Genomic DNA, 14,447 nt, shown 5'->3' with positions numbered 1-14,447 from the left:
CACCTCCCAGCACAGCCTGGAACTCAGTAGAGGCCTCTGTTTAAAAAGGCACAGTGGCCCATGGATCTAGTCTCCTGCTGAATTCCTTGCACAGAGGGAGGCCACTATGCCCTGATGTTACCTCAATCTCTGTGGCACGCTGAGAACACAGGGGTCAGGCACCTCTCATTTGAGAGATGCTTCACTGTGGGTGCACTCTGACCAGGAGACATCCTGGCTGCGGAACTGTCGCTTCTGTCTGGACCTCTGTGCTGAAACTGACCTGAGTCGCATCCAGCTTTGCTCATCATAGCAAGCATCCACATCAAGGCCGCTATTTTAGGCTTTGGGGGGCCAGGGGCCACACGTGGACTCCGCTACACATTTTGTTTTGTTTTGTTTCCAACCCTTTAAAAACATAAAAGAGATTCTTAGTTCACAGACCGCACAAAAACAGCCCTCGGGTATAGTTTGCTTGTCTGAACTGGTCAGAAGTTGATGTCTTCAAGGGCATTCAAAGCTCCCAGCCACCCCTGGGGTTCCCAGCATTGTTTGGTGCTGAGATGGTTTCCTCGAGGCTGGTGCCACCTTACCCACCTTCTCCAGGTGAGCTCTCAACCGGAAGTCTCAATGAACTACCCTCGGCACCCAGGTGCTCTGACTGATTGACATCATTCTGGAGTGTGAAGCCTGGCCTTTGTCCCTCTCACACTCAGTCTCTCACACGGAAGCTGCCAGTGGGTGACTGAAGAGGAGGCTGGTTTTATAGCTGTGACTGGAGTAACCTCCAGAGCCTCAGAGCTGTGGAGGGGATGGGTTCCACTCCTTTTCCTGCAGAGGCAGTGCCAGCTTGGGAAAATAGTGAAAGTGATTAACATCCGTGGGTGGGTTCCAGGAGGAAGAGTCAGATAAGAGTAGCCTGAACCTGAAGCCCAGCTCAGTCATCCCCTAGAGGACCAGAGGTCCCACTGGCCTGTGAGAAACGATCATTTGGAAGCCACTGCCTTGGCATGGGTCTTTGTGGAGCATTAGTACCAAAGAAATCTGGCTGATGAAATAGATGGGAAAGCAGACTTCGGTTACCGAGGCATAACCCTGCACTTAAAGCTACCAGCTTTATCGAAGCACGGAACACAGACACATATGTCCACGGCACACATTGCAGCCATGTCCCTGGGTTAGTCGGTATCTCTATAGAAAAGGTAATGGATGTTTGCTTCCATGTATTACATCCTACACTCAGACACTGGAAGACAGGTGGAGTACAGAGCTCAGTGTGAAAAGAGAAACAACATAACTCTTTAGAAGAGACAGAAGGATTTCACAACTTTGGATTATAGGAACAATGCCCGAAGTAAAAAAAAAAATGCTAATTATAAGAAAAGCAGATATGGAAATGTATTGAAATGAATAAATTCTGTGCATTGAAACATTAAGGCAGGGAGATGGTTCCATTGGTAAAGTCCTCTGGTGAGGACCTGAGTTCAGATCCCAAGAACAACATCTTCTCCCCTAAGTCCCTGAACTGGGTCAAAAGCCAGACATGGCAGCACGTGCCTACAATCTTGAAGTGGTCTTGAAGTGGGATTCAGAGTGAGGTGGGGGGGTGGGGAGAGAGAGAGAGAGAGAGAGAGAGAGAGAGAGAGAGAGAGAGAGAGAGAGAGAGAGCACTCTTTAGAGCTTCTTGGCCAGCCAACTAGTAATCACTGAGTACTGTGTTCAATGAGATACCTTGTAGAATTATATTAAGCCAATACATGATTGGACAGGGAGAGGAGGTGGGAAAAAGGAGAGGAAACGGAAGAGGAGGAGTCAGGGAGTAAAAGGGAAGAGGAGTCAGGGAGGAGAAGGAGCAGGAGGACGGTTAACAACAAGTGATAAGGGATCTCCTAGGAGGGGAATAGAGAGTGTAGTGGTAAATCTGCCCAATATAGAAACGCAGCTTGTTTTCCTAAGTACTGAGCTGTGTTTTCACTGAATGGGTTCATTTGGGTTGAAAAGGATATCGCAACAATACCTGGTCTAAAAAAAAATAAGATAGGTTAGAGGAAGACATCCATGGTCAACCTATGGCTTTACACCCACATGCATTTATACACACTCCCAAGTGCATCTCCATACACATAGGGAACACACGCTATACATAAAAGGAAGGTGGGGTGGGGGATCCAGAACACTAAAACAGCAAAAGACAAATCATAGGAGATGCACCTAACAAACAACTTGTGTCCAGAATCTGTAAAGAACGCTTACGAATCAACAAGAAGAGGTTAGCAGAAAAACGTGTCCAGACAAAAATAGCACCTTACAGCTGGGTGTGGTGGTCTACAGCTTTAATCCAAGCACTTGAGAGACAGAGGTAAGCAGATCTCAGGGAAGCCAAGGCTACCTGGTCTACTTAGTAACTTCCAGGTTAGCCAGAGCTACAAAGTAAGACCCTCTCTCAAAACAAAACAAAACACAAAAATAAAAAGGTGGGGATAGGCTGGAGAAAGGACTTCAAGTTTAAGAGCACTGCCTACTATTCCAGAGAGCCTATGTCCAATTCCCAGAAGCCACACAACTGTGGTTCACAACTGTAGGGGATAATTCTAACCCCTTCCTGTCTCTGCAGGCACCGGGCATGCATGTTGTGTACAGAGATTCATGCAGGTAAAATACCCATACTCTCAAAAATAAAGTTAATAAATGTTCAAAAATTAAACAAAAGGAACACTTAAATAAAGTATGCTCAAACGAGCTGTGGAATATTCGACTTCATTAGCATTGGAAAAATGCAAATTGAAGCCACAAGGTGACTCTGCCAGCACTTCAAATAGAACAGCTAAAATAGAGATTGAACCTCCCTTGTGAGGCATGTGTGACCAAATGTGACACCACAAAGATGTACCCAGCGATGAACATGGTCCACCAATGTTATGCTATTCCTATAGCTAGAGAAGAGCAAACGTCTGGACTAGAGACAGCTAACAGGGATACAAAAAGATACATTGTAGTTAAAGAACAAATTTACAGCTGCCACCAGTACGAGGCAAATCCAGCCACATACTACCCAACATCAAACCAAATTTAGTTTGTGCCTAGACTATTGGTAATTCCTTTAACATACACAAACATTAAATAATGCCATTCATCCATTTATTAGGAGAAGAGGCTTATGATAAGTATGTAGATGCAATGGCTGTTTGAAAAAAAAAACACAGTCTAGGGCCAGGAGTGATGATGGCGCATGCCTTTAATCCCAGCACTCTGGAGGCAGAGTCACGTAGATCTCTGTGAGTTCAAGGCCAGCCTGGTCTACACGGCCAGATCCAGGACAGCCAGGGTTACATCGAGAGAGCCTGTCTCAAAAATAAGTAAGAAGAAAAAGAACTCAAGTGGAGAAGTATATAATGCTCATGGACAGAACAAATATCTCAGAAATCTATGAACTGATCTATCCATTTGACGAAATCTCATTTGGCATTTCACCATGACTTCCTGTGAAACTTTGAAAGCCCATATGGTGGTTATAAAGAAGAGAGCAAGACCTCTCCCTACCCGACATAATGCTGTGGCAATTCAGATGGCATAGCCCTAGGGCAGGTGCATACAAAGTGGAACAGACCGAAGGTGAATCATCAACCCAGAGGGAGGCACAGGCATAAGAAGGGATCCTTACCTCCCACTTTATACAAAAATCACCTCCCGATGGATCAGAACAACGTACTCTTCTTTAAAAATGGTGATTTCACACCTACCTACCTACCTACCTACCTACCCATCCATCCATCCATCCATCCATCCATCCATCCATCCATCCATCTATCTATCTATCTATCTATCTAATGATCTGTGTGTCTGAGTGTCTGTGTGTCTCTGTGTGAGTACAGGTGCTTGTGAAGGCCAAGAGATGGTGTCAGATTCCCTGGAGCTAGAGTTATAGGTTACGTAGTTACAGAGTTATGAGCCACCCAATGCTTTGGGTGCTAGGAACTGAACTTGAATCCTCTGCAAAGGTTGCTCTTAATCACTGAGTCAATCTGTAGCCCCTGCCAGAGGACTCTTCTAATTGGTGTAAGAAAATACTATTTTAAATTCTGGGACAAAAAGAAAGATTAAAAAAAAAAAAGACAAAAATAGCATCAGAAGAGGTTGAGGATGTGCTCATATAAAATTGAACAATCTGCCAGGAGGTGGTGGAGTGTGACTTTAATTCCAGCACTTGGGAGGCAGAGACAGGCAAATCCATGAGTTTGAGGCCAGTCTGGTGGTCTACAGAGTGAGTTCCAGGACATCTGGGGATGCACAGAGAAATCCTGTCTTGAAAAAAAAAAAACAACCCAAAAACCAAAAAAAACCACCACTACCACCACCACCACCAACAAAACCAACGTTTGTTTACCATCAGACATTGTTAGGGGCCTTTGGGCAGCTCAGTCTAGCCTTCAGAAGGCCTCTGTTTTTTCTCTAAGCACTGTATCAAACTGGACACGATGGCACAGGGAGTCATCCTAGCACTCAGGTGGTAGAGGCAGAAAAATCAGGAGGACGTGCTGGGAAGAAATATCTAGTGTATACTGGCCGCACAGAAACACATGCAAAGCATCTCTGACATGACAGTTTGCAGAAGAGACGTGTGGTTCCATCAGCCATTGACCTTAAACCACAATAGCACACTTTCTTAAATCTATGTGATAAGGAGGTCAATGGGTCTCACTGCGTAACGCGCTATGTGGAACAGGCTGACCTTGAAGTCACAGAGATCACCCCACCTTTGTTGCTGGGATCAAAGGTGGCCACCTCCTTTCTATGCATTCTTGGTGGGACGTATACATTGTTTTAAGTACTATAGAAGACGGTTGTTTTGTTTTCATTTGCTTGTTTTGTCTGCTTATTTCCACACGTTAGCATTTCTAGTTTCCACAAAAACTCGGTGCCAAGCCTGATAACCTGTCGGGTTCCCTGGATACACATGGCGGAGGGAAAGATTCCTGAATGTTGTCCTCTGGCTTCCACTCTCTCACGTCACAGCACTCACACCCCGTCTACCAAATAAAAATGTAATAACCTTAAAAGAATGTCAACTGAACGCTCCCATGCAGCTCGAAGGTGCACACAAGCACTCAGACATTCAAGGGTGAGGAATAGAGGGGGAGGAATGGGAGGGTAGGAGGAGGGTAGGAGGAGGTGGAGTTCACCATTTTGCAGCTTTTTAGCACAGTAGAAAAACAACTCAAGGGCTGAAGGTGTAGCTCAGTGTTAGTGTGCTTGTCTTAGGTTCACAGTTAGCTTCAGTTATCAGCCTGATATGCCAGGCAAGAGGGAGCCTAAATTGATAGTGCCCTGTGGGCATGTGTGTGGGTAGCGTGTGTGTGTGTGTGTGTGTGTGTGTGTGTGTGTGTGTGTGTGTGTGTGTGAGTGTGTGTGTGTGTGTGTGTGTGTGTGAGTGAGTGTGTGTGTGTGTGTGTGTGTGTGTGTGTGTGCGCGAGTGCGCGAGCGTGCATGCATGCTTCTCCCTAATTGCTAATTCATGTAGGAAGGTCCCAGCCCATTACGTGCATTACCAACTTTGGGCAAATGGGTCCGGGCTATAAAAGAAAAATAGCTGAACAATCCAGTGAGGGCAAGAGAGTGAGCAGAACTTCTCCATGGCCTCTGCCTCAGCTCCCGCCTGCAGGCCCCTGCCTTGAATTCCTACTTCCTTTGACGATGGGCTGGAACCTGTAAGCCAAATAAGGTCTTTCCTTCTGAGAGTTGTTTTTGTGTTTTTATCACTGCCACAGAGGAGCAAGCCTAGCATGTGTGAAGTTCTACCCAAAGCCCTAACTTTACAAAAGAGTTCAGCTTTTCAGTGGTGGTGTATGCCTTTAATCGCAGCACTCAGGAGGCAGAGGCAGGCGGATCTTTGTGAGTTTGAGGCCAGCCTGGTTTACAGTGAGTGTTTCAGGACAGCTAAGGCTATAAAGAAAAATCCTGTCTTGAAATAACCAAAATCAATCAATCAATGAATTTACAAAGAGCCTAAAGACAAGGAGGGGTGTCTGATGATGTGGGTTCAATTCTCAGGACCCACATAAATGGAAAAAGAGAACTGACTCTTATAAGTTGTCCTCTGACCTTAACACACACATATTCACACACACACACACACACACACACACTCACACACATATGCACACATGGATGCACACACATACTCCAAATAAATGTCATTTAAAAATCTTAGGCATTTAAGAGTTGGAGAAATGGCTCAGCAGTTAAGAACACTTTTTATTCTTACAAAGGACTTAGGTTTAGTTCCCAGCACCCACATGATGGGTTCACAACCACCTAGAACTCCAGTTCCAGGGGAACCTTCACAGGCACCAGGAACACATGCTGCACATACATACATGGAGGTAAAACACTCATATGCATAAAAATATCAAGTGCTCATTTTTTACTATTTTGAAAGTATTGGCATTTAAAGAAAGACACGCAAGGATAAGCAAATGAATAGACACATTGTAGTCATGAATTGTAAGGCTCAGTGTGGTGAAGAAACCAGCTCTATCCTGTTCATAAATATATGTTTGTATATATTGATGTACAAGTTCAAATTAGTGCCTTCCAAAAAATAAAATTCTAGTAGTGTTCCCCATTGGTGTTTGCTTAATATTGATTGCTTGAATCTGCACTGTATGTGTCCAGAACAGCTCCTATGTTTCCAAGGAAACAAGATGGAGAGATTTGCATAAAGCAGCGAGGCTGTATACAACATGAAGACACTGTGGCATCTACCTAAGGTGGGTGACTAGATCAGTGAGCAAGGCTGGCACCTGTGGGGTCAGGCCTGTGTATGTGAGCAAAAACCTCGTAGTAGAGGTGACCACCTTAGTGGGGAGGATTTCCCAGAGGGGTCTGTTGGGACTCTATTTGACCTTGCCTCATGCTGATGATGGTTCAGGTCTAGTTGCTCCAGTTGCTAGCAGATACCTGGAGTTATTGCTACACTCTTGTGTCCATTATTGACAAACAGCGCCAACAAAAAATCACAAAATTTAGAGATGTCGGTTCAACTGATTGTATTAAAGTTAAGATCGTATTACATAAAATATAAAAACACCAGGAGGAAGTGAAAAGACAATTCGTAGGGTAGAAAACAATTTTTTTGCAACAAAAAGCAACAGAACAGGGGAGTCTTTAACAGAAACTACAACAGGTAAGAGAAAAGTAGGACCCAGGGTCCTTTGGACAGTTGACCAAAGATGAAAGCCAGAACTTTCTAGAAGAAACCAAAATGGTTGCTAAATATGTGCCAAAAAAAAAATATTTTTCCTTTCACTGACAAGTGGAAATATGCAAGAAGCTTACTAATACTTCACAAGAGGCAAGAACAGTAGTGTGGGGGTAACAGTTGCCTGTGGGGTGCTGGCCAGAGTGTGAGTCAGTACAATCTAGACCTGCAATGGGAGTGAAAGACAATCTAGAGTCAGTACAATCTAGACCTGCAATGGGAGTGAAATCCTCCCAAATTTTTTTGTCCACCTGGAAACCCTCCTTTTTGGAAACTGAGTCTTTGCTGATGCTATCACTGAAGGAGGTCATACTAAAATTCGGGCGGAAGTCTAACACAATGGTCGTTATCCTTATGGGAACGAACTCTAAACAGACCGACCCATGGAAGGCACATGCCTGCGTGAAGATGGACCCAGGAGAGATGCAGTCACCAGAGGTGGACACCAGGAACTGTAGGGGAGGCCATCTCTAGAGTCCTCAGCAACATGGTTTTGTTGGCGTGACTTTAAGAGTTAAGCTTTCCTTTTTTAGCTACCAGTATGTGGTTTATTGTTAAAGACACTCTTACAACTTGTTAGCTAGAGCTGTTATTTCTGTTCTGACATTTTACCCCACGGGAAGGGGTCTGTAGGTATGCAGTCTCAGGGTTCCTAGAGACACATTTGCAGAGTTAGCCACACAGGATGGCTTAGGCTTAGGCCAGATGCTCCCCCGACCCAAAGCCTTGACTGGTTACACACCTGTGTCCACCTGACACACATCACATGCCATCCTTGGCAGTAAGGTACAGTTGCAAATGTGGCAGTGAGAGACCCTGCTCCAGACCTTCCCATCCAGGGGCACAGACAAGAGAGCTATAGACAGGGCCAGGTAGAGGGGAGGCAGTAAGAAAGATAGACGGATGGGGGCACATGCATCCTTCAACAGAGAAAGGTGGGGGCCGGAGCCGACACTCTGAGCCAGTGCCAGTTAACAGGTGCCATATGACGTTTTGGGTATAAGCATGGCTCAGCTATCTCACCCTGTCCCTCAGACGTGTCAGTGCTAACAGAATCCTCAGGAAAGAATGTGCAAGAGCTCAGCAATCCCTCCACCTGTGGCACTTGATGCTATCTGAGCACTATATTCTGTTCCTGGATCCCTGCTCTTACAGGAAACAAACAGTGCTGAGGAAACCCCACTGGGACTATCACAACAGGACCCAAGGATGCTGCTTATCTTGGCCAACATCATAACAAACCCTAGTTTCTGGCCAGGTCAATGCCAGCATGCCCCCCCCCGCACCCCTTTGCTTGTGAGATCCTTTCAGGGGATACCCCTGATCCAGCCCTGTGCCCTGTTTCGGAGAATGCAGCTTGAAGGTCTTTGAGAATTGGAGTGGAGCCAGAGTTCCTCAAATACAACAGGACAAAAAGGCGTAGACTCCCTATGGTTACCTGATGCTCTGGGTGGTGGAGACTGGGTCCTCTGTGTGTTTTTCATATTCTGCAGCACCGGGGCACGGTGCTGAGCACTTACTAAGCTTACCTCTGGGTGTTTATTGGGTTGGACTCTGGTAAAAGTGCTCTTAGGGTCCTTGCTGTCTACATATTGATAGTTATTGACCTTGAATGCATAGGTGGGCTTTGCTGGACCTCTGACTTTGGCAGCCATTACTGGTACCGACCAGATGGTTGAAAGTACCTTTGTTTCTTCCCGTTTCCAGTCCTGTCTCATGGTCATTCTGGAGGGCCCGATCACTGTATCCGGCAGGGCCCGGGCGCTCCGCACTTTGGGTGGAGCATCTAAGGGTGATTCTGAGAGGCCGAGGTTGGTAATGGGTGGCATTTGCTTCTTGGCTTTCTTCACACTGATACCTTCCACACAGAGGTCAGACCCATTGAATGGTGGCAGCTCCACGGCAGGCTGTAAGAAGAGGTAGCCTGTCAGGATTCCTCCCTGACTCGGAAACCGGAGCCTGTAGCCGGAGAGTCACCTGGCTGGTCAAACACCAAGCCGCCTGCCATAGCTCAGCTTTGTCTGTGGTTCATAGGTGCTCACTGGGCCGTTCTTTCAGGAAGAGCACCCAGCTCGTCTTTCTACAGGTCCTGGGGCACAAACCACAGGACTGACCGAAGACCAGAGACAAAAGCCTCAGTCTTGATGCCTAGCCTGCTGGGTCATCTCTGATGGGAGGGTACTAGAGAAATTTCAGAAAGAGGAAAGTCTGTAAGACCTCAGGGGGTTGTGGAATATCCCCAGCTAGTCAGAAAAGGGTCTGTCCCATTACCCATACAGATGGGACATGGAGAAATGACAGGTAGAAAGACTAGATTATGAAGGCCATAGGGCCCAAGTGACAAACCTGTCCAGCCTCCATGTCTAGAGTAAACTTTTCGCTAAGAGCACACAGAAGGGTGACCATGAAAACATCAGCAGAGCCAGGCTCCTGACAGTCCTGCATGAAGCCAGGACCACTTTGGTCAGACCCAAGAGACAGGATTTGTGTCCCCCCACTCCCGCAGTGACTGAGAATGAGGGGTCTGCCACCCAGGAACCCAAACCCACCCACCTGTGGACAGACACTAGCAGCCTAAGCAGGGTTAGCTGCTCTACTCACCTGCCTCCACAGAAGCTCAAAGTTGCCGATGTCACAGTTTCGGTCCAATTTTCGGTCCACCACAACCTTGATGGTGTCCTCCTGCACCTGGGCACAGAGCTGAGCCGTGACAGGAGTGGAGGGGTGCATGGTGGGGCTGGAGTTGATCTCAATAAGCCAGGGCTTGAAGTCTCGCCCCAGGATGAAGTCGGCTCCATAGAGCTCGAAGCTATTCTTACGGGCTTCTACATGGTCCTGGGCCACCCTCATGGCATTGGTGACAGCTCTTTTCATAGATGGGTAGATGATGCTACCCCATGTTCCTCCTCGGCCCCTCTTTTGCAGGTACTCCTGGAAGCGGGTGCTGGTCCACATGTTATGGCAAGGTAGCAGCGGACTGCGGTCTTTATCATTTTTGAGACGTCTCTGGATGGAGTTGTTACACAGGTGGATGGCGCTGCGGGCAAAGTCCTTGTGAGATCGTTGTATGCCAACAACCATCACATGGAGCCAGCACAGTCTCCCCAGCTTGCCCTGATGTCACAGTACCTGGTGCAGGGTGGCTGCAAGAGGCCTGGGACTACTCTGCTACCCTGAAGCAGCATGGAGCCCCCACCCCCAACCAGCCTGGGGAACAGCACAGATTGTACCAGGACATAGCAGAGGTTCACCAACGCAGAACCAGCCACAAGAAAAAAGCAATCTGCCCGTGCCTCAGTTTCCCCCACATGCACATGTCTGTAGAAGCCCATGAGTACCTAAAGTTTCCACTGAGTTAGTTTTATATTCCTGCCTAGCTCTATACGTACTTACAACAAGTAGTATCTTTAAACTGTAAGACACGGTTTGGAACTAAGGGAATTTCATCTGAACTGCAGGATGGGGTAGGCAGGCTGCACTGGGGTCATGGGTTCATGGCTTGATGGCTCAGCTGAGTCCCTGTGAAGAGGTTGCATGCTGCTCTGGGGTTCAGTTTGCACAGTTAGCCTCTAGGTCCTGCTACAGACTCCTTGTCCAGAGGCAACATAAAGTGAGGGGTGGTTGCCTTCGGCTCTGCCCAGCCCCCTTTCCAGGTGTGACCTCACAGGTGTGACTCCAGGTGTGCTGAGGGTAAAGTTTTTCCCAGCAAAGTTTCAATTGAGCACCGCTTAGCCTCCCAGGATTCCACCCGACTCTCCCTATCAAAGTCCCCTGGGGCATCCAGGTTCCTAGTCCTGCCTGCCAAGGGACAATCACTAAACTACAGAGAGGAAGCCCTGGGTCATTCCTGAGGATTCAGATAGGTTCTCAATATCCTGCCTTCACTGGAATGTGTTTGTTAACCCCCAGGGCCCCCTGAGTGTTTGAGCTTGGTGGTCCTGATACCCTTGATGCTTTGGCAGTGATGGGCAACCTAGAGGATTCAGAGTGGCAAAGAGCCAGGGTGCCTCATCTACCTGTCCCCCAGGGCCTTCTGCTAGCTGCCTAGAGGAATATGGGGCTCCCCACTGCTGACCTGTTCAGCTTGTCCAGGGAGAAGCGCTGTGTGGAAAACCGGAGGTAGCTCTCTTTGTAGAACCAGATGGTTAGGGGATTCCAGTCTGTGACGAGGAACCACTGTCTGATGTCAAACTTGGTGTCATAGATGAGCATCGGAGTCTCGATGTACTTCTGGACCACCCATTTGTTTTCCTTTGTGGCCTGGTTGTCTGTGGCCACCAGATCCAGGATGTTCTCCACACGGTCCATGCACACAATATCTCCAAGAACAAGAGGTGGTACCTTGGCCCAGTGTAGTCCAGTCCCCAGGCAGCCATATTAGGCCCCAACACCTACCTTGACATTGCTCCAGCACCAAGAGTTTGCAGGACTGATTGGGCAGGACAGATGTACACTCAGGGGACAAAGCTACAGTTGGCGCTCACTACTTCTTCAGCCTTCCCACCATGGGAACAACCTATACTCCAGCCTATTTGTTCCAAGCTCCTACCATCGGGCCAACCCTACACTCTAGAGAGCATACAGAGATTAGGGGAAAACAGACCAGGAATCACTCAAGAGCCTGCTGTTGGGTTTGGTGTGGTCTCTGAGCAGGATCGTTGGAGTTAATACTAGTAAGGGTTAATACTACAGGAGTGACCAGCCAAATGGGATCATCTTGGTACAAGTAGGGTGTCATTAAATTGTCCCTGTTGGTTTTCCTTTACCCATAGGCAGATTCCATAGTTTTTCATCCTGGGCCCCAAAGTCGGCTTGCCTGTCCTGTGAGGCAGGGGGGGAGGAGTGATGTGTTTCTCTGTGAGCTGTATAGGGTTTAATGCCAGTGGCAGAGCCCGCCGCCCACTTTCCCCTGCCATGACAATGTAGGACAAAGAGCGAGGCTACAAGATGGGCAGAGCACCCTTTCGATCTGCCCAGGAACACAAGCCTCTGCTGAGACACAGCGCATCTCATCAATTCTGATGATTAAAGGTAGAGAGAAGCTTCCATCCACAGGGTCCCATGGGTACCAGGTAAGTTCTCACAAACCGCGTGGCTTCCATTTATTTAGCCACGGCAAGTTGAGACCTTGTCTAAAATGAAACGAACTGCTGAAGTCACCTGGGAAGTCACCAAAGGCCACCAGCACTAGGCAAGGGTACAGGCAGTTGGCCTACACTTATTGAGAGCAACACATCTGAACAACCCACAGAATATCCCTGAGGATGGAGTCTTCAGTGGTAGGAAGGCATGGCCTAACAGGTGAGAGGAGACAGAGACTTAGGATGGAGAGGGTGCTTAGCCCAGAGCCCAGGAAGGAACACAGCATACACTACAAAGCAAGGCAGTAGCATTGCAGGAGAACGGGGGAAAACCCTCACTGTCTGCAGGACATCAGATGGCATGGACCACATTCATCCAGGAAGCAGAAGAATTCAGGAGAGCAGACCTCTAGGCCTAGATGTGATAAAACGACACACTAATAAAATAATTTTAAAGTTCATTCCAAGCACCCACATGAGGGCTCACAATCACAACTCCAGGGGTTCTAACACCTTCTCTGGCCCCTCCACAGGCATCAGGCACACACATGGTATGCATACATACATGTAAAAAAAAACCACTCATACACACAAGATAAATAAATCTAAAAAATAAACTGTGAATTAAAAAAAAAAAAAAACTTCAGAACAAGTCATGAGACCAACAGGATATACAAACTAAAAAGTCTGTTTAAATACTACCGAAAAATAGAGCATTCTTTAACAGAGACAAGAGGATGCAGCTAATGTCACAGACAGAGGAAATTTGGGAGCCATAAATATTTTATTATTTCACAGGAAAGCCTGGAAATAAATAAACTTAGCATTTAAATCAAAGACGAGAGAAAAATCTCTCACAGGAAAACTGAGACAATTTACTTTGGAAACACAAATAAAATTGGGAAATTACACATGTGCATATACTCACATACACTCACACACACACATGCACACACATACCTATGCACATACGTGCACATGGGAGCACACACACCATCAAGACAGAAGAGAATGTAATTCTGGCTACACTTTAGGTAGGTAAGGCAGACAGTGTGAATATGTGAAAAATTCACAGGCACATTTTATGAGGTGTTCAGAATTTGCCTCTGAGGGCGCTAGGTTTTTACAGGTGAATTTTACCCTGGATCCAGGGGACAGGAAGTACGTTGTTTGAGATGAAGATCCTCCACACCTTTTTAGGGGCTAGAATAAGCCTATGGCTAAGATCAAGGTAACAAACACAAAGCCCCCAACAGAACACTCTGGGGTTGTTTAACTAATGGGTACAAACGAGAAAATCCGAGCTAAAATAGCAACCTCCAGAACAGCAGAGTCATGAGACTCCTTTCCCTCTAGCACAGCACGGGCACCCATCTGACCTCGGCAGACGGTTTCTTGAATCTCCCTCCACCCCAGAACTGGTGGCTGTCAAAGTTGGGGGCCTTGCATAATGGGGAGGGCTCTGCCCGGTGAACTCACCTCGACCCCGGGACTTGGCTGCAGGCTTGATGATCCAGATGTTCCGTATCCCATCGATCTCTGTCTGGGGGTTCACAGAACTGATCTTATTCAGCAGAGCTTGGCACTGCACAAAGTAACTTTTCGAGTCAGTGATGGAAGCATTGCCACTAAAAAACAAAACAAAACAAAACAAACAAACAAGATCCAGAAAGGGCGTGAGGCTCTGAGCGAAAGCACTCAGCCCCCGTGACTGGTGGGTGCTTCTGCCCTAGGCCATGCTGGTGGTTATACAGCAAGAAGAACAGCAGAGAATGCCTACCCATTGAGGATATCTGGGGTCATGGACTTAGAGGCTGTACCTGAACAGGGTGTGTTAAGAAGTATGGACCCTAACCCAGCACTTAGAGGCTGAGGCAGAGGGGCAGAGGGGTAGAAGGGCAGAGGCAGGAGGATCATTCTGAGTTTTAAACCTGAAGGGTTTAACATAACAAGTTCAAATACAGCCGAGGTTTCACAATAGACCCTGTTGAAATTAACAAACAATCCAACAACCCTGACATATAGATTGTCTACATAGGAAAGGACACCCATCCTCTACCAAAGGAAAACCAAAGATGGACGTGCAAGGACACCGCCGGCACCGTTCTCAGAAAGGTCCTTCGAAAGGA

General features: G+C 47.2%; 1 protein-coding gene across 1 annotated transcript in view; it reads right to left on the bottom strand.

Moving 5' to 3' along the window:
* Positions 1–8,544: 8,544 nt before the first annotated feature.
* Positions 8,545–14,447, bottom strand: part of TTLL8 (tubulin tyrosine ligase like 8) — a gene marked incomplete at both ends in the record, with an annotated part of 31,836 nt that continues 25,933 nt past the window's right edge. Inside the window, 4 exons of the mRNA XM_080939227.1 lie at positions 8,545–9,144; positions 9,839–10,274; positions 11,313–11,556; positions 13,798–13,946. Of these exons, the coding sequence (XP_080795353.1) occupies positions 8,545–9,144; positions 9,839–10,274; positions 11,313–11,556; positions 13,798–13,946 (1,429 nt within the window). The remainder of the gene's footprint in view (positions 9,145–9,838; positions 10,275–11,312; positions 11,557–13,797; positions 13,947–14,447) is intronic.

This window comes from Micromys minutus, assembly GCF_963924665.1.
Source record: "Micromys minutus genome assembly, chromosome: 27".
Classification (NCBI taxonomy): Eukaryota; Metazoa; Chordata; class Mammalia; order Rodentia; family Muridae; genus Micromys; species Micromys minutus.
Note: the sequence above shows the minus strand (reverse complement) of the source record. Positions and strands in the feature narration are given on the sequence as shown.